Raw genomic sequence first — 21,804 nt, forward strand, 5'->3', positions numbered from 1 at the left:
TACTTACTTAGACTTGTTCCTTAAGTTCAAATAATGTCCCCTTATTAAAACATTCAGGTGTCACTTACTGCCTATAATGCAATGTTTAAATGAGATGAAGAGCACAAAGTAGAGCTGGAACAAACCTAGATACTCATCTTTTCCTATTTTAAGGTGAGAAAACGGAGGCCCAGAAACCCCAAATGACTTGTCCCAAGTCACACCTCGAGTGTGCTGGTGCCAATACCATGTTCCCCGCACCTGTACTAGAACATTCTTCCTGCTATAGCCCCACTGCCCTTTCCTTGTTATGAGATTGAACACACAATGTTCATAGTGTTTAGCAAGCTGTCATCATCCCAGTTTTGATGAATTAAGTTCTTTCTTCTTTGTGAGTCAAATGCATATTGTTACTTTGTCAGTTGAAATATCACTGGTTAGCAATTCTCTAAAATAAACACAAACGAACAAATACAGGGTTTAGCACAAATAGCATCCCTTTTTTATTACAAAATCATAAGCATGTAATTCTAACATAAGAATATCACACTCAAGCACACCATGTGATATTTTAGGTGAAATGTTCAAATTAAAACTATAAATTATTACCCACATTATTACCCTATCAACCACACCCAAATAGGCCTTAGTTCTGCTGGACCCTGTATGAAGCAATTTAGTAAAAGCTTCTGCACCCACAGCATCTGAGCAAAGGCAGAATAAACATAACGGATAAAAAATCCCTTCATCAACAGGCACTTCAACTTTTCACCATATCTGTCCACATAAACCACAAGAGAGAGCAATGAGCATGCATCTTTCAGCAATGTATTCATCTCTTGCTGTTCTCTGAAAAATATCTACTGAAAGAGTCACCAATGTCTGGATCTTAATTTACTAAGCGTTTCCTGTCATACGTGTTACCCCTGCACTATTGCTCTTCTTTTTACAATGGTGCAATGTCACAAGTATCACCTGCAGCTCCAGCAGTGGGTACAGAGACATGTTACATTGCACCATGTGAATGGCAAGTTGAGTTGAACTTCCATTTCATGGTGTCGGTTTCTGTGTGGAGTTTAGTCTATGTTATAAAGGAGACTAATCAGTGCTATCCTACACGTCATTTGAGCCCATTAGATTAGTTAGAGGAGCCATTGTATAATCTTCTGTAGAAAAATTAGGAAGGAGACTTCAAAAAGATTATCTGTATATTCTTCAAAAAGAAAAACTGGATACGATTCGCTAGTACCAGTGTGCAAGATGGTGTGTGAGACGCTTTACTTACATTTCCCATTTAATCTCTACTGAATTCCAGAGGAGCGTTATTCCCGTTTGAGTGGATGAGAAAGATAAAATTCAGAGAAGTTAGCAAAGCTAGGCAATACTATAAAAACACAATAATGATATTTAGCTGTGTTATGAAACTGCAAACTTCACCTTTCAGACTATAAGTTAAAAATGCTCTAAGGATAAGAGAAAATATGAAGAATTTTCTAGCCTAATTAAGTATATAAATGTTCAGTTCTTTGTGAACCCAAATATTAAATTTCAAAATACATTAGAGTTAGTTTTCCTAAAACATCTGTTCTATAATGCAAAACCTCTAAGGAAAATTTGGTACATGGTTGTTATATGTAAAGTTAATTAGTTTTTATATATTTCAGAAGAAAAGTCACGCTTCAAAATTGAAGCAAAAGTGTTGATAGAGTAGCTGACATAAGACATATATCACGTGAGTATAAGTCCTAAGCATTCAACTTTTGGGAGACCCACATCAAACTCTCAGGACAGCTGACTCTGGGAGGGCACAATCTATGAACTAGGAAGTGGGCTCTCAGCAGGCATCACACTTGCCTGTGCTGTGACCTTGGACTTTCCTGCTGCCAGAAATGTGAGAAGTAAATTTATGTTGGTTATGAGTCACCCAATCTACAGTACTTTCTTATAGCAGCCTCAAGGAACTAAGACAACAGGATAATTAGCATTTTATAGACATAAGTATTAGTGTAATTTGTCCACTGGCAACTTGCAAGGGAATACTGAATAATTACTCTGGATGTATTTAAAAAGCAATGATAACATATACTATTAACACCCCTTTACCTCATTTGTGTAAGAATAAATCTCAGAAACATATTCAGATGAAGAACTTCCAAACAGCTATAATCACTGGGATGGGGAGTGGAGGAGGAAAAAGCAGCACAAGGTAAGTCCAAATGTGTCTGTATGCCCAGGGTGAAAAAGGACTGGAGTAGTTTAGATGGTTTTACAACCATCTAAATTCAAGACACCATTAAGACTGAACAACTGCCTTGTGTGGTGAGGCACGCTGACATGTGGACTTGGGGAATAAACACACCTGGGGTCAAAAGTCCGTGTCTGGCCACTAGGGGTTGAGGCTGGGAAAGCGAATTTGCCTCTCTGGGTCTTAGTGCTCTCATCCACAATGTTAAATAACAAGACCATGCACAGGGTTCACTAGGAGGAAATGGCACAATCTACATAAGCCAGTTAAGGCTGTGCCTGGTCTATGGAAATCGCTCAAAAATACTGCCATTATAATTGCTAAAATTACCACTAATATTGCTATTGTTATCACTATTATCATCATCTCCTTAAGTTCAGAGTGAAAGTTTGAGACTAGGTCAACCACAGTTCCACACTTAGACTACATCAAACCAACAGGTCCTGGAATCCAGGGCACCATTTTAACAAGAAAACTGACTAGAATGAAAGTGAAACATAATCATTCTGGTCTGGCTTGGTCAGAACAGTATATAATATTTGATATGAATTATGAATTATAATAATATGAATTATATTATATGTGTATCACATATAAAAGATGTATTCTAGAATATAGATAGAACTATTTATAGATTAATAAAACTGGTAAGCTTTCTGAAACAACAGCAATGAGAATAAGAACAGTAATAAAGTTACTGTATACTTATTCATTCATTTATTCAGTTGGCATTGATGAAACAGGTAGCATGTGCTGGCTATTCTTGGGCATATACTCCGTCCCTGTGCTTGAGGAGTTGGAGAGCAGTGGAGAAAACAGAAGAGGCACAGCACCTGCTTGTAGATGTTGAGAAGGCTCAGCAGTCTCTCCCTGTTGGTGAGGAGAAGGCACCAGCTTTGATCCAGGTTGTAAATTTTGCTACAGGATTAGGAGTTCAAAGGACTCTAAGGTACCATAGAGACGGCTCAGCATAGTGACCTTGGACTCTAGGCTGGTTGGGAAAGGCTCAGAGGCCTGACTACTGAGAAAAATAAAGAAGACTAGAGAAACAGCACAACCCAGTTAAACAAGCAATACCTGTGAATGTGCTGGCTCCTTCTGAAAGAGAAAGAGATCAGCCTGAGTGGAGACCTGGGCAGAAATGTGATGGTGCTGGGAAGCATGAACGTGAGTCCTGAGAACCTAGCAAATATTTAAGTATTCTAGAACATCCATCCTAATTTATGTAGGAAGAGGGGAAAAAAAACTGTAACAGGAAATCCTAAAAGAATAATCTCAGCATTAAAAACAAGCTATAAGAGGCCAGGAAATTGAAATATATAAATGAAAGATGGATGTACAAAAGTTAAGAAGAACAGGGGTTCATGAAGGGCCTTAAGCAAATCAGAATATTCAGGAATATTCTTGAGGAAGGTTTCTGCTCTGGAATTTAGAATGGAAGGAAACAAGGAAAACACAATATAAAATAATAATATTGGCAATGTAGATAACGCTAAAATATGTCTACGCCTTTATATTTTGTTCTTTTCTCTGTTTTTATAATGAAACAGACATTCTAACTGACTTCACAAATACCACTGCAATGTTAATTAGATTACCAATTCAATAAACTAAATGTCTCATTTAAATAAATCAGTATGACTTTGTTGGAAGAGTAGTATTTTAACCACATGAGAAATGATTATGGGAACGAACAGCTATTTTCTAAATTTAAAATTAAAAATGTATTTAATGAAAAAAAATAAAATAATTCAATTGAAAGTGATTTTTTTAAAAACTGGCAAACATCTATTTATTAGTAGTAAGAATCTAGAATTCTGTCTAAGAGTGAATTTTTTAACCTTTGGCTGGATGACTGTGTTTAGAAACATGTATATATGTATAAATGGCAACATAGTAAAAAATTCTAAAAACTAAAATGTTGAAGTAATTATTTCATTATCTAAGATACCTGGTTTTTTAAATAAAAATATTTCATTCCTTCTTTATTTAAAAAGAATAAATGTCAGTATCTACTTGTTTAAATATCAGATCTTATAGGAAAAATAAAAATGCACAAAATGTATGACTTTGAGAAACAATTATATTCATATGATTTATTTACTTAAGAAAGCTCAGCGAGCATGCATTTAAATACATACATTTCACTCTGCCATAAACATCTGTGACCACTTGACTTGTGTTTCTTCACCACTAACTAATCTAACCAGAAATCAGCTTTTCCTCTAAAATAAGCATGGCTTCTTTGTAGGTATGAAAAAGATCTGAACACTATTTATAGAACTGTTGGCATTTGGGCTCACAAAAGTTAGTTAATAAAGAGAACGACCTTTCATAACAGTTGTAACATGAATTCTTTCTGTATTCCACTTTCCAAAATATGGCAGAGTTTTGTGAAAACATGTTGGCAAGAAATTCAATAGTTCATCTGAGGGAAAGATAGAGCATGGGCTTATGTGGAGCAAGACAGTTTCATGTATATGAAACATTTGATCATTTTAAATATAGGAGGTCTGTCTGGAAAATCCAGCCATTGTTGATATAATGAGAATGGTTTGTGTGACATCGATGTAACCTGGCAGCCAAGGAGAGTGGACTGGATCGCGCATGTGTGAACAATGATGACTTCACTGTACTAGTCAGTGGGAGCGGTAGATGTTATTGAGTGAGCATGTGTACTGTGGGACCATTACATTCAAAATGACTGCGTGAGCAAAGAAATGAGTCTGCATCAAAATTTGCATTAAGCTTGAACATTCCTCCACAGAAACTATTCGGACGATTCAGAAGGCTGCAGCTATGGGCAACTGGTGATTGGCAGCTTCATCATGACAACACACCCACTCATGTATCACATCTCCTGCAGAGTTTTTTGGTGAAACATCAAATCACCCAGGTGACTCAGACCCCCTACAGCCCAGATTTGGTGCCCTGTGACTTGTAGCTTTTCCCAAAACTGAAATCACCTTTGAAAGGGAAGAGACTTCAGACCTATGATGAGATTCAGGAAAACATGATGGGGCACCTGATAGCAACTGGCAGAACTGTGTGAGGTTACAAGGTGCGTACTATGAAGGGGGCCGAGGCTTCATTGCTTTATGTACATACAATATTTCTTGTGTCTTGTATCTCCTTCAATAAATGTCTCTATTTTTCATATTACATGGCTGGATACCTTCTGGAAAGACCTCATACATATAATTCCAATCATTCTTGGGTATCTACATTATAAAAATGATGAGACTAAATGATTGCTTTATTTAGCTGTCTTTATTCTACATGAAATAACTCTATTCCACATTCAAACACCTCCACTTCTTAGAATCAAAACAGCACACTGTTTCGATATGTAAATCCAGATGCATGTGTACATACATGAAGAATAACACTGGATATACAAGTTAAACTTCTGAATGCAATACAGACAGTCACAGAGTGAAATTTATCTTCTCTAAAAAATCTTTCATAATTCAACTTGCTATAATAATATGCAGGGCGAGGCAAAAGTAGGTTTACAGTTGTTTGTATGGAAAATAATACAATAATTAGTAAATATTTATACAAGAATAAATTGTTTCCTGTACTCACAACTGTAAACCTACTTTTGCCTCACCCTGTATATCTAATACAAAGTATTGAAAAGCATTGTATTCATTCTCTATTACTGCATAACAAATTACTATCAACTGAGAAACTTAAAACAATGTCCACTTTTTTTAGCTTACAGTTTTGTAAGTTTTTAAAAGTTGAGTTATGGCATAATTGGGTTCTCTGTTCAGGGTCTTCCAAGGTTATCACCAAAGTTTCTGCTGAGCTACTGTCCTTTCTGGAGGTTCTGGGGAGTAATCTACTTCCAAATTCACTCAGGGTTTGAAATGAACTCAATTCCTTTTGGTTATAGGACTGAGGTCCTCTTTTTTGCCTGTAAGTCAGGGGGTGTCCTAAGCCTCTCGAAGCCATGTGCACTGCTATCCACACCAGCGAGGAAGAATTTATCATGTGTCAAATCTCTGTAGCATTGAATCTCTGATTCCCTTCATCTGTGAGCTCTAGACCACTGTCATCCTCTTCCTCATCATCTTCATCTACAGTCTTCCAAGGGTCAGGTCTTCTTTAGGAGTTTATAAGACAGGTCCAAGTGTGATATGAACCTATTTCTCTCCCATTACAATCTTAGTGTCCATTAGAATCAAGGATATGAATAGACATCAATTTTGTTGTCCTTAAACTTTCAACAGCAATTGAGAAATCCCTACACATCTTTTGACTGAAGGTTAAACTATTCTGTGGCATGGAACTTCTAGAAGGCTCAACAGAGTCTTACCCCTAATACTTTGTTAAGTTCTAGTAACTCCCAAGAAAGGGACACCTGGCCCTGTTTGGACTGGTCGGGAAGGCATTCAGAAAGGTACAGGACCTTGGTCGAGCATCTAGTCTACAGGAGGAAGGGGCCAGGCAAAAGGGGGATGAAATTCTAGATGGGAGGATTACTCAATCACAGACACTGAGATGGGAAAGAATGGTGTAGTTATGAAATTGCAGAAGTGGGAAATAAAGGTCCCTCTCAGACCTGGTTCTGATTTATGTAGATCATACAGATCAAACTCATACACATGGAAATAGGTCTGTGCAGACTACAGTAAGAGGGATACGTTAGAGTGCTGTCACAGGGGTCTGAGGAGAGTATGACAAGGGCATGGGCACAGGCAGGTCCTCACACAATCGGACTTAGAGAAGCAATGCAGGGGCCCCTGCATGGGAGGAAATAAATGGCTCATAGCACTGCTAGACCGAGACCTCATGGACAAGCCTTTGCCTGAGGGACAGGTGTGAGCCAAGGAATCCCAACTGGCCAGAGGGTGGGAATGGGTTACTAGCAAAAGGGATTTGATCATGACCCTAAATAAAGGGCATCATGAGTATAAATAATTTTGTAGTCTCAGATCTGGGTGGTTTTGAAGAACCAGGGAGAAGGTATGGAACCAAACTAGTTGTAGGAAGGGAGAAGACTCCAAAAGCCTGGAAAAGTTTGGCCTGAAAATAGAGTGAGGAAAGTCAAAATAGGAAGAAATGGTAGAATAATAGCTGCAGTGGGAAGCATCAATTATTTCTTTGTGGAAGAATAACACTTAAACAACCACTAAATTGTCTGAATTTTGGAAGTTATGATATGCTTTTGGGTGTTCAGAAAAGTCTATGAAAAGTTTAAGAGAGCACAACGGTCCTATTTGTAGTTACTTCTATCCTATATACTTGAATGCAGAAGCTGATAGGCTGCAACAATGGATAGCCTAGATTCTCCCCCTCCAACCCTTCGGTGCTTTCATTTTTGATTTGATTGACTGGTATAAAGTTGACTGTCACAAGTGCATACCAGCAACATTTTTTCAGTAAGTTTAAACTGTCAGTGTGACTACCAAAAAGAGGTTTTAAGAATCAGATGAAGCAATTTCCTATCACTAGTAAAGGCAGAGGAAAACCAAACTATAATTATCAGTCACTTTTACATTTATATAAAAAGTCTGAAAATATTTGATTCTGTTTTATTTTTTGTGTGAAACTCTCTTACCCCTCCTTCTATCCTTAAGAAATATGAAACATCTAAATTATCAGACTTCTTTATCCGTTCTCCTTTCTCAAAAGTTGTTTATATTCTATTTTTATTTTTAACTATCCCTTTTGATGTGCTAACTAGGTTCACCTGTCACCCTTAATAAAGGCTTGAGTTTCCAAAGGTGCATTTCTGAAGCTGAGCAAACAACAATGTTATGAGCAAAAAGAACATGGCAGGGATATACTGGGTTTTCTCCAGTGAAATATCCGTAAATTGCTTGTACTCCTGAAATGTGGATTCATACCTTAGACATTTCCAAAATACAAAATAATTTAGTTTGATGAAAACTGAATATTATAGGGGCATATGGTGGGGGAATAACTAGGCAGTGGCACTATTACTTAATGCACATTTAACACAGAATTACTGATGATCTACTGTGAGCTGCGAGCTAAGGATACAGGACGGAGCGTGAAGAAGCAAACACTGCTATCAGTAATATTTCTACTTTGGTAGCTCACTGACATGTTCTATCCAAGACACGTTGGACACGAGAAAAGAAATGGGCTCAGTCAAGTCAAATGCGAGGAGAGAACATTTTTTAAGAATTTAAAAGGAAATATCATAGATACACCCTCTGTAATGCCGCCAGTCCTACTGATAACTACACTGGTCTTTCTACCTTTCAGGAACCACATGGTCTGTGTCTGCTGAACTGCCCTTTGTCATCACAGCCTCCTCCGTGAACACCCAGAGCACATGGCTACCATCCCCCAGCACTTACCACAGGATGTCACAGATTTGGGGTCACTTATTTTACATTTGAATGAGCAAGAGCCTAATTTCTTACAGGCCTGTCACTGGAGGGACTTCCCCGGGGCTTAGACATACATTTCTGATCCAATCAGAGGCTGGGGATTGAGGCACAGAATACAACATGGTCCGCCAGACCTCCTCTTCCCAGGGGCTTGGAATTGGTGAAACAAAGTTAAAGATGCACAGTATGTAAAAATATCACACAGAAAGATTAGGACTATGAATTCCACAGGTAATCAGACCAATAAGGAAACAACTGGTTTTCAAGGTAAATAGATGCTAATATGGTGGTGTTTATGAACCCAAAAACCCAACAAGATAAGCTTCTGAGAAGGTGTTCAGCAATAAAAAAAAGCTCTTAAGTACATGTAGTAATAGAAATACACTCTTAGAAATATTATTTTTCTTCTACCTCAGACTCACCACCTTCCACCAGTTAACCTGCTAAACACAATTTCAAATGAACACAACTTACTTTTCCTTTTTCTTGTCCATCCTCCTTCCATTAACTTGGGAGTTCAGACAAGTCTGTGATGAGTTTAAGAGATCACAATGTACTACTGGCTGCTTCTTGCCGACAAGGTGCTACAGAAGTGGATATGCTTCCACATACTCCAAATATGGCTTTGCAATTGACAATGATATCCATTCAAGTAACCTAGTCTAACAATATGAGCTGTGATGATTTCTATTTAAAGGTTTACCACTGTTCAATGTAGACAGGAATAATGCTAAAAGACTAATGGCAGGTGCCTCCAAAGTGCAAATTTACTCTCACAATGGTAAATGTATTAGAGCAATGGATAATGATGTTTTAATTCTTTTGCGGCAGCAGGTAGCTAAGAGCTCACCAAACTCAAGCTCCTGCTTCCTCAGCAGAGTGGGTAGGGAGCCCAGGACCAGGAATCCCTGCCCCACTCCCAACTGTCAGAGGCCATGTGACTGGTTCTCACCAATGGGCTGTGGGTACAGTGATGTTTTTGACAATGAGACCATAGAGGTTCTCAAGAGGGAAGTTGGGTCCTTGTTCATGATACAGAGGGGAGGCAAGGAAGCAGTTCCCTGACCAGTATCCCCTGCCTCTATCTGTTGCATGAATGAGCAGCAACCTGCTCCTGTCTTAAGTTACTATAATGTTGGAATTTATTTGCAACAGTAACTATTGTTCCCTTAATCAAGACTCTTCCCTGAAAACGTAGTGTAAAAAACAACATAGAACAAGATGACAGAAAAGTACGGTGCATTTCCGAGAAATGAAAGTTGACATATAGAGCTATATGTATGTATATCTGACACACACGCACATTTTAAAATAGAAAAACAAGGTCCTAAGGTGGATCATTTATTCTGCGGCCAAATGACTACATTTTGTTTTGTTTTTACATATTTCATAACCTCAAACTCAACCCTAGTTGAATAATCACTCTATTTATGAATTTGAAATATTTTTACACATGGCAATTGAATGTGTGGTTGACATGGAAGGAGCAATTTTGTAGTTTAGCATCATATATTAGCAAGCAATATAGGATCAGAATACTCATGTCCAGAACCTGCAAGTCTGGATCATTTAGAAAAGACGAACACACCGGGAGACTGTGGTACGGCATCTCCTGACTTCAAGCAAGTTGACCTAAAGAAGAACTGTCATTTGTGTGAAATCATGCATATTTGCATTCAGGGCAGGGCCTAATTTTGTTAAAAGTTTCAAGGACAAATAAGGCCATTTCAGACAGCCTTTGAACATCTTAAATCAGGTCAGTTACAATCCCTTTCCAACATCTGACTGAATGTGCCAATTCTACTGCCAGCTTTGTAAGGAGAAGATAAACACCACAATTTACTTTCACGGGCAACTCAAAGCACAGGCCGCAGAGGGCGGGGCGCCCAGTACCTGATACTGCTCATGCTGCCGGTCTCCGACCCCAGCTTGCATCGCTCCAGCTGGCTGGCCACGATCTGGCGCTCCGCCTCCAGCTCTCGAGTCAGTCTTTCAAACTGTAATTCCTGAAAGAGACCCACCAAAAACATGAATTCTATCATTTATGTAAAAAGTAGAATTCAGACCCAAATGACAGGTGGTTAAGGGGGAACAATCTGATTTGCCAAGATGTCAAATTTGAGAAATAGAGAGTGCTGATGTGGAACCGAAGAAAAATTTACGGTTCAGACAGACCCAGGCTCGTATCACAGTCTGGGGGCCCATTAGCTGCAGGGCCTTGAATAAGTTATTTAAGCAAAATATCAATTTTATCATCTATAAAATGGGTTTATAATACTTATTTCAGAAGGTTGACATGAGGACTAAAGGAGACGCTGTCCACGAAAAATTAGCCTATGCTCTATTTGGCGGATGACCCACCACCCCAGACACCGAAAGTGAAACATTTAATTTTTCTATCATTTGCAGTGACAGTGTTTATTCTCTGCTGGCCTTCCAGCTGCCTCAGAATACTGATTTGATCCTCACGTTACTTACATACTGTAGACTGAAGAAAAGTAATGCTTAAACCTATACTTCCTTATGCTTTGAACTTCAGCAGAATGGCAACGGTAGATTCTATATGGGCTAGTGACTAAGGGAATGACCTTTGAAATTTTGCTATATCATTTTTAAAAATAGCCCATTAAACCAATGAAGAATGGTTCTACAAAGGACCCCAAAATCTACTGTTAAAGGATTAACTAATGAACAATGACTTAGCCAGTACACCAAGAATCTTAGCCATTACAACTACTGGACTTTGTACCATATTTTAGTTTTTATACTTTACTTTCCCATACACTTAGGTTTTTAAATAAATATAATTACAGCAAATCATGTGCTTTAACTGAACATTTCAAGAAATGTCTTTACTGTGTTACATTTAACTTCTTTAAAAAAATAAACTATCTGCACAGTTATGTTTTGGTGATAAAAAAAAAGAATGCTGAAAAATAATGAAATACAGGGTTGCCGTCAATTTTGGAAAACGAAAACTCCCAACACTGCAGGGATTTGTCTTTCCAGAAAAGATGAGTTAGTTTTACCTATTACCCTGGGACACCCCTGGGCGAGGCCTTTAAAAAGTAGGATCTATTTTGTCCTCTACATGAATTAAGAATACCTTTCCTCTTTTCCATAAGAGTAGATTTTTTAATGTTGACATTATTTAGGGGATCTGTGTAAGAGACATTCCACATGGGACGGCTTCACTTTTCCCTTTAGGGATGCATGTTGTTGTTTGAGATCAAAGTTTTATTCTCATATATTCTGAAGGAGAGTAAAGATTATTTGTAAAGAATGGGTATCAAAACTTCTGCTGAGTGTATTTTGTGCAGCTAAGCTTCCCTTCTGCCTTCAAGTTCTGCTTTCTTTGTGTTTCTTTCCTCAAAAATATGCAAGTTCTAGGAGATTTTTCATTACTAGTTTTTATAATATATTATCTTAAATTCCTCTGTATAGCAGGAAACCAACTTATACCTTTGAACTGATAACACCTTAAAAACATAAAACCTGAAGACCATAGAGCACTCCCCATAGGTAGATGGAAATCCATCTGTATTATATAAAGGACTTAAATTTGCTGCACGTTTGCATATCTTACAAGCAGTTCAATACAATGAGACAGCGCAGCATTGTGAGTCAGGATTCATAAACCTTCTGGGAATTCTGCAGGACACACCCTATACTTGGGTGTGCTTCCGCAAAGCGGTGGCCTCACTATATATTTTCTTCACTTCAGTCATATGGGTGGGAGGTGATAGGAGACACTTTTTCATTCGTGAGCTGCCTTTCAAATATAGACACAATTTCCAGGGCTCCTCATCACTTTGTATAGACCTGTATTTCCAACTGGCTTCATTTTCCTTCTGTCTGAAAGACTTCCCTTAATATTTCCTGTATGTGGTTCTTTAGGTGATAATTCTTCCAGCTTTACATGGCCCACAAGAGTCTTTATCTGTCCTCATTTTTTTAAAGACACTTTTGCTCTACTGTCCTCTCATTTGTATTATTTCTGACCCAAAACTCCCCAACTATGGTATTATTTATCTTTGTTTGCTTCTTTACATGGTGTCTTTTTCTCTCTGACTTCTTTTAAGATTTTCCTTTTTTTCAATTTTTAAATTATTTTATTGTTGTTCAATTACAGTTGTCTCCATTTTCATGCCACCACTTTTCCCACCAGCCTCCACCCAAACTCCCACCCTCAATCCTTCCCACCTTTGGCTTTGTCCATGGGTCTTTTACACATGATCCTTGATGATCCCTTCCCTTCTTTCCTCCTGTTATCCTCCTCCCTCCTCCTCTCTGGTTACTGCCAGTTTGTTCTTTATTTCAAGGTCTGTGGTTCTATTTTGCTTGCTTGTTTGTTTTGTTGATTAGCTCCCACTTATAGGTGAGATCAGATGGTATTTGTCTTTCACTGCCTGGCTTACTTCATTTAGCATAATGCTCTCCAGTTCCATCCATGCTGTTGCAAAGGGTAGGAACTCCTTCTTTCTGCTGAGTAGCATTCCATTGTGTAAATGTACCACAGTTTCTCAATACACTCATTTACTGATGGGCACATAGGCTGTTTCCAGCATTTGGCTATTGTAAATTGTGCTGCCATGAAGAGTGGGGTGCATAGGTTCTTTCAGATTGGTGATTCAGGATTCTTAGGGTATAATCCCAGCAGTGGGATCACTAGATTGAGAAGCAGTTTCCACCTTTAGTTTTCTGAGAAAATTCCATACTCTTTCCCACAGTGGCTGCACCAGTCTGCATTCCCACCAACAGTGCACTAGGGTTCCCTTTTCTCCGCATCCTCTGTAACACTTGTTTGTTGATTTGGTATGATGACCATTCTGACTGGTGTGAAGTGGTGTCTCACTGTGGTTTTAATTTGCATCTCTCTGATGGCAAGTGATGCTGAGCATCTTTTCATATGTCTCTGGGCCCTCTGTATGTCCTCCTTGGAGAAGTGTCTGTTCAGGTCTTTTGCCCATTTTTTAATTGGGTTGTTTGTCTTCCTGAAGTGGAGTCATGTGAGTTCTTAATATATTTTGGAGATCAAACCCTTGTTTGAGATATCATTGGCAAATATATTTTCCCATATGGTTGGTTCCCTTTTCACTTCAGTGCAGAAGCTATTTAATTTGTTCATTTCTTTATCTGTGCAGAAGCTATTTAATTTGATGAGCCATTTGTTTATTCTTTCCTTTATGTCCCTTGCTCTAGAGGACATATCAGTGAAAATATTGCTGCATGGAATATCTGAGATTTCCTGTCTATGGTTTTCTCTAGGATTTTTATGGTGTCACGGCTTATATTTAAGACTTTTATCCATCTTGAGTTTATTTTTGTGTATGGTGTAAGTTGGTGGTTGAGTTTCATTTTTTTTGCATGTAGCTGTCCAGATCTCCCAACACCATTTGTTGAAGAGGCTATTTTTACTCCATTTTATGCTTCTGCCCCCTTTGTCAAATATTAATTTACCATAGAGACTTGGGTTTATTTCTGGGCTCTCTATTCTGTTCCATTGATCTGTATGTCTGTTCTTATGCCAGAAACAGACTGTTTTGATTACAATGGCCTTTTAATATAGTTTGATGTCAGGTATTGTGATCCCTCCTACTTTTTTCTTCTTTCTCAAAATTGCTGCAACTATTCAGGGTCATTTATGATTATCACCAGTGCTGAACAACTTGATTTTCATGTTCCTTGGGGTATTTTCTTCTTCTTGTGATTCATTGGGCTTCTTCAGTGTTCAGATTTAAAGTTGCGCTCATATCTCAAAAGTTTCCAGCCATTATTTCTTTAAAAAATTCTTTCTCTTACCCATTATCTGCACTTCTTCAGTGACAATTAAGTGTATGTTAGACCACTTGGAATTGACCCATGGCTTATGAGTTCTTCTCCCATTTTAAAAACTATTTTTCTCTCCCTTTGTGTTTCATTTTGGATAATTTCTATGAGTGCTTCTGAATTAACCAAGCCTTTCTTCTGCAATGTTGAATCTACCATCCATTTTATTGAGTGTATTTTTATTTCAGATGAATCAAACATCTCCAGAAGTTCCATCTGAGAATTTGTTATATCTTCCATGTCTCTACTTAACTTTTTGAACATATGGAATACACATGTAAAAACTGTTTAAATGTCCTGATTCTAGCATCTGTGTCAGTTTCAGCTGACTAATTTTTCTCCTCAGTACGGACCCTATTTCTGCTCCTTTTCATGCGTGAAGATCTTTGAACATAAAACATTTTGAATTTTATGTTGCTATATTATGGTTATTTTCATAGTCCTACAAATACCTTAAGCTCTGTTCTGGGGCGCAGATGTGTGGAAAGAATTTGATATATTTGAGTCTTGTATTTATTTGTTGGAGGCAACAGAACAGCGCTTAGCGTAGGGCTAATTACGCCGCCGAGGCAGACCCTTCAGAGTGCTCTACTCCATGTCCCGCACATTGTGGGCTTTCCCGGCTGGGCTGGTGGGTGTAGACACAGATCTCGGACCTGGCATGAGCACCAGCTGCTATTTCCTTCCACTTTTTCAGGTGGTTCTTTCCCTGCCCCAGGTGGCTTCCTTACACACATGGGCACTCAGTTCTCTAATGAATGGAAGAAGGTGATCCTTTGCAGATCCCAAGGGTTATCTGTTTGAGTAGCAATATCCTTTCTTCTATTTCGACTGGCAAATTCCAGCCACATTTTAACTTCTTGGATTCTCGGTGCTGTCTCCCAAACTCAGGGCGTGGTCTGGGCTCTGTCTGAGTCCCCGTCCATACCGTCGTGAGGAAACTCCCTCACTGCTGTGAGCTGGGGCAACCACAGGGCTCCTCTTACTTGCTTCATGCCTCTTAGGAATCACCATCCTTCACTGCCTACAATTTGGTGTCTTGAAAACTGGTGTTGCATTCATATTTTTTGTCTGTATGCTTTTTGTTGTTTTTTCAGGTAGAAGGTATTTCCAAATCCTGTTACTGTATCTAATGAAAGCTGGAAGGTTTTTTAAAAATAACAATTTTTCCCCTATGCTTGATTTTAAATGCATATTTTCCACCATATTTAAAAATTCACACCAAACAAATGAGTAACCAGCTAAGTACTTACATTTTCACATTTAAGAAAAAACGTTTTTCACTATTACAGTATGAAGAATAGAGGCTACCTTTGGGTTGTTACTTTTATTTGCCTGATGACTTTTTAATTGAATTGACATTTTCTTTATTAAGGGAACTGAACTAATGTGTTACCTTTTTAAAGTGCCCATTCAATAAATGCTTACTTTGTCATTGTGTGTATGAAACAAGCAAGTAATTGAGTGAACTAGCCCTCTGTGCTTCGCTAAGGAGTACACACAAATGTCAAGGTCCTTAAGGAGCAAGTAAGTTTCTCTTCTTCATCTGAAATCCTCTATTTTATTAATATAATAATACAAGACATAGTAAAGTTGGAGGCTAAAAAGCTTACTGAATTCTGACTATCGAGTGCTTCATTACTAGGACGGTATACAAGGCAGAAACGTTTCCTGATGGGTTGCTACTGTTTCTAGATTCTCAAGTCAAACCGGCACATAGTAGGTGCTTAATCAGTATCTATTAAATAAATGTATGTGCACTGAACTAAGTGCTTTGCATGTATTACCTTGTATACATCTTAAAACCTGTATTACCTGGGTTTCACTTTTTTTCTCACTTTACAGAAAATGTTAGGACAATTAAGGTGAAAGCATTAGTCTTGGCCAGGAAAGAAATTCTTTCAAAGCAGAAAAGGGAATCGATCAAAAATGGTGTTTCGGGAGATCTGGACATAGAGAAGGGGGACGTTGAAAGAATTAATTCATTTTCGATGCACTAAATATTCCTATTACTTTCCATTCTTTTTAGAGACAATAGCAGTCCATTAATGTAGAGGCCATATGATGCCAATATATACTATGAAATTCATTAATTCATACTAAAATACTTAATTTTTAAAAATAAGCTCTAGAGTCCAGGTTCTGAAATGACTTACTACACTGTCACTCATATTACAGTCATTTCCTACTTCCCCCCAACCCAGGGGCCTCCGGCTTATAGGGAGGGCTGATTCTGCCACATCATAGAGCTGGAATCCTGGTATGATATTATGCTTGGAATGGAAAACTGACCTTAGACTTGGGAACCAAAGAGCTGGCACTGTGGTTCTCACACTTGGAACACTCCTGTGGCCTAAGGGCATCCATAGCATCATCCAGGGCATCACTGCAACAGGAAATGAGCTTCTGTCCCATGGGGGATAGTTAAACTGTGGGGTGGGTTGAGAGAGGACAATTCTCCAGTTGTAACTCAGTGGGATGTTTGGAGAAAGGGAAGACCTCCCAGGACTGAATAATTCCTTGGGTTTCTTAGTTGGTAAAATTGTTAAGCGAATAGATGGTATTAAATTAAGTTGGTGAAGTTGGGACTTTAAAAAAAATGATGAGAAGAAGAGAGAAGAAAGATATTTGAACGTTATCTGGATTTCGAAGGTAGAAGGGAAAAGAGAAGCTGGAATATAAATAAAAGAATAATTATGTGGCCAAAGACCACCAGTATGAGTTTCTCTCGGGCAGTGCGGAAGCAGTGATGCAAATCAGACTACTGGACCATACAACTGCTCGAGTGTTTACATATACTTTATTAAAAAATGAACTACGGTTGGTATCACTGCGTAAACGTTGTCCCTCGGGTGTTCTCCTGCCTGGGAGAAGATCAGAGTCCTCGGGCTGGTGGCTCCACAGAAAGGATGAAAGACCAGTTTTCCACTGTGTAGATGGGATTTGCTCCCCGGTGTCCCTCATGTCTGCACTCATCAAGGGTTTCATCCTGGGTGATCTTTTTTCTCACAACACTTTTTATACCCATTTAGCATGAGCGAGTTGACTTCATAACCACGAACTCCGGGCAGTGGTAATTTCGTACCACGGAGACGCATGGTGAAGACAAATGTGAGGGGAGCCGGCGCAGATGACAGGGTAATGACAGGAAGCCTTCAGCAAAGTGTCCGACAAATCTGGAAAGCGGGAGCCATGATGTCAAGATGGAATGCAACAAATCAGTGTCAACCGTACGACTCTGTAGACCTCAGTGCAGAGTCAGAAACAGTGACAAAGAGCTGTCTGAGAAAGTCCACAAAACTGACAGACCAATGTTTTAAACAACCGCAGTGTCATCCTGGGTCACCTAGCAAGACACAGGATGACAGGAATTAGCACCCTGAAGCGGGATCATGGTCCCCTTTCCAGAACAATTTCAAAAGAATAAAAATATAACAAAATACCTCTTTCTGACCCAGTCCTTCAAGCTATAGGATTCCATCTGCACTGTTCTGCCATTTTATCTTGCCAAATGCCATGTTATCCAAATAAAACATGTTTCCCATAGTTTATTTAATTCATCTAAATGGAATAAAGATTCTATGAAATAAAGTGGGCAACATTTCCTGGCAGCTTAAGATGATGCAAAAACCCATTAAGTTCGATAAAAAAAATTTAGTGATACTATTATATTAGTGGTTCTTAACTACATTATGATAATCTCTCAAACTTATTTTAATCCCTGGTACATAACCCAGAACTACAGAATGAAATTTGATAGGGAATTGGGGCCTGATATAGACATTATGAAATAAGTTCTACTTGTGATGTTTATGCCCATACCTGTTTGAGAATGACCATTCATACAATAACACATAATAATGGCAATTAACATGTATCATACTCTTCTGAATGCTTTAAATGCATTAACATATTCATTCTTCTCACTGACCCAATAAGGTAGACATTTTATTGTCTAAGATATCTCAAATTGAAAGAGTTTAAGGAGCTTCCCCAAAAGATTAGCTGGGACTAAAACTAGGAAGTCTAACTCAAACTAACTGTTCAGAACCCCACTGCCTCAAAACTCTAGGACTATTGGATCCCATTCTTTTAAGAGAGGCTACAGAACCAGGAAAATTACAGCTAAATAATAACATAAATTTCCTTCATAAGGAATGACTACAGCTTACTACTTCACACATTCTTACTTTTGTTTTCCTTGTCTTCCTATAAATACAACACTGGAACTATTACATCTAATCATAGGAATAATTATACTCATCATACAGTTCAAGTTCGCACTCTAACTGAAATCCCTTTGTGCTAATGATCCTTAACTTTAAGGGCCACTCCCAAACTCAGGCACACCCAATGAAAGCAGTGATGATGGTGGGGTGCTATGCTCCAACATCCAATATGGTAAGCATTTATACAAGAAGGCATTTGGAAAGAGGAAGTACCAAAACTCAAGGGTCATAAAATCCACTAAAAATACATTTAAAAACTCACCTTCAGCCCTGGCTGGTGTGGCTCAGTGGATTGAGCACCGGCCTGTGAATCAAAGGGTGGCTGGTTCGATTCCCAGTCTAAGGCACATGCCTGGGTTGCAGGCCAGGTCCCCAGTAGGGGGTGTGTGAGAGGCAACCACACATTGATGTTTCTCTCCCTCTCTTCCTCTCTCCCTTCCCCTCTGTCTAAATAAATAAAATCTTAAAAAAACTCAATTGTAAAGGTGACATTTTCCTATACATGTATGTATATATCGTTTGAATGGCAGGATGATCAATTTTCCCATTTGTCATCTTCCTCACATAAAATTTGCTAATGCATTTTACTGGTAGCTCTTTGGGAGGTGAGCATCTATCAGTATTTCAGGACAATGATTCAAATCTCTTCAGGGTCCCCTACATTCCCAGATTGTTCTCTCATCAGATCCTTGGAAATCAAAATTATTCCCCAACATAATGGTGGCATTTCTGCTTAATTGCTGCTCTTCAGTACTACAATATCAAGTTTCTCTGATGCACAAATGAAACAAAAAAGGAATACCACATTTTCACCAACAGAAACCATAGGTGGAGATTGAGCCATCCATGCTTACTTGCCTGGTAGCAAATCATAAGGCACAATTATTTTTGGATTTATTATGTTTGATTCCAAGGCAAGAACAATGCTACCTTTTTCATCTGAACCTGTAGTTCCCACCACACAGTAAGTGTCACATAAACATTTTGGGAATGAATGAATAGAATAACAGTAGGGCAACATATTAAGCACAAGGCATTCTGCAAGGTGCTGATTGTCAGATAGAAAAGACATGGTACTAAGTTAGTTCAGGAATGAATCTTGTGATGGTTAATTTTATGTGTCAACTTGACGGTACACTCAGAGAGCTGGTAAAACATTTCCCACTATGTCCATGAGAATGGCTCAGAAAGAGTTTAGCATTTGAATCAGCAGACTGAGTGAAAAAGTTCACCCTCAGCAATGCAGGTGGGAATCATCCAATTCCTGGAGGGCCTGAATAGAGGGAAAGACGGTGGAAAGGCAAATTGCTCTCCCTGCTTGAGCTGAGACATCCATCTTCTCCTGCCACTAGGCATTCGCACTCATTGTTCTTTGTGACTTCGAATTTGGATCAAGACTTACACTATTGACTCTCCCGGTTCTCAGGTCTTTCTGTTTGGTCTGGAACTACACCAGCAGCCTTTCTGGGCCTCTAGCTTACAGATGGCAGATTGTAGAACTTCTCACCCTCTGTAATTGCCTGACACAGTCCCACAAAATAAATCTCTTTCTATAGATCTCTACATACCCTCCTATTTCCTTTTCTCTAGAGAACCCTGGCTAATACAGATCTTGTTGATAGTATTTAATGGTAGTAAATGAGTGAAAATCTGTGGACTGTTAACTATAATACAAAGTAAAAGGCAAAACTGTGCTAAGAGAGACATAAATGAATTCAAAGAGAACATCAAGTTAGGGACGACAGAATGGGGTGGGAAGAAGGAAGAAATCAGACACAATGGCACATGCACAAGGAAGCATCTGAGACATACAATGAGAGTTTACTATTTGACCATGTGAATGGGTGGAGAAAAGCACTACAGATGGAAGAAACAGCATGAGTTAAGGCACTGAATTAGGCAAATACAGAACGTGTGCATGTGTTGTTTTACAGAGTAATTAGAATTCAATTTGATTGGAGTGTAGAGCCAGATTGAATATCAGGCAAATTAGATTGGAAGTTTTGACTTAAGTAAAAGGTTACTATTCAACAATGACCTGATTTTCCTCCGTTATTGAATGTGATGCATCATCTCATCTATTTCTATCCTCCAAGTAAGAAACCCTTTGAAATTTTGTCATTTGTTTTATTGACAAGAAAACAGTTAATAAAGCTTAACTGTTTTTTGACATTTGAAGGTCAACAGTGTTAACCTGGATCCTATACTACATTGTGAAGATATTGCATTACAAGGATATTCGTTGGCCTGTCCCTCAATGTCTCGGTCAACTCTGGAGCTTTTCATAATTTGCTGAACAGAGTCAAGTCTTCTGGCACTGTGGACACAGACAGCTATCAGCTCCTACAACCAAAGAAACAGTCTCATTTCTCTTCTGCTTCTTTTATATTGTTGACATCCCTTTCTGGGGGGTTTTGTGCATTTACCTTTCAGAGCTCCCCTTTCTCATTGCCTCAAGAGAAGTTTTTAATTGCTACTGTCACATCTACTGTTGAGGAACCTGAGGTTACCATAGGGTTGACTTCAGAGTATATAATGGTATATAAGAGTATAGTGGTTTTGCTACTTGTATAATAACAGCTATATTGCTACTCTGTGCTATTTTCAAAGGCCCAATGGGAGATCTAGGATATAAAATATAATCCATTTGTGTAAAGAGGGGAAAACTGGTAATCAGAGAGGTTATATGAATAATTCAAGATTACTCAGCGAGCGGTACAGTACAGACAACAACACAGCGAGGGCCATCCCAGTGACCTTTCCTATTTGATACAATATATAAATGTGCATATTCCTGTCAACTCTGTTGTTTCATCTGTGAAATATATTTCCCCACTGCTTGGGTAGTAACACATTCAAAACGTAAACATTCTTACATCAACTGTTGTAAATCCAAATGGGACTAGAGGATTTGATTCCACTTTTCACTTCTTATAACATTACACATTCAATTAAAAAATGCAGTCTTCACAAAAGTAGCTTCATGATTTAACATTTCAGAGTGATCCATTCTCAGATCAACTTCAAAAGGCTGAATTTAAACCGATCTTCAAGCTGTGAAGGTTTTAGTTTCCTTTCTTTTTATTTATTTTTTTCCTTTTTGAAATCTCTTTGCTGGGGATGAATTACGTACAGCCTAACAGGGCGTATA

At 38.5% G+C, this 21,804-nt stretch overlaps 1 protein-coding gene across 4 annotated transcripts in view; it reads right to left on the bottom strand.

Annotated features, from left to right (window-relative positions):
- CTNND2 (catenin delta 2) overlaps positions 1-21,804 on the bottom strand; it is an 822,756-nt gene that overhangs the window by 522,906 nt on the left and 278,046 nt on the right. For all 4 annotated transcript variants that reach the window (XM_053913918.1, XM_053913908.2, XM_053913912.2 and 1 more), the window contains exon 3: positions 10,489-10,601. In XM_053913918.1, coding sequence (XP_053769893.1) covers positions 10,489-10,601 — 113 coding nt within the window. The remainder of the gene's footprint in view (positions 1-10,488; positions 10,602-21,804) is intronic.

The sequence above is a fragment of the Desmodus rotundus genome, chromosome 1 (assembly GCF_022682495.2).
Source record: "Desmodus rotundus isolate HL8 chromosome 1, HLdesRot8A.1, whole genome shotgun sequence".
Lineage (NCBI taxonomy): Eukaryota > Metazoa > Chordata > Mammalia > Chiroptera > Phyllostomidae > Desmodus > Desmodus rotundus.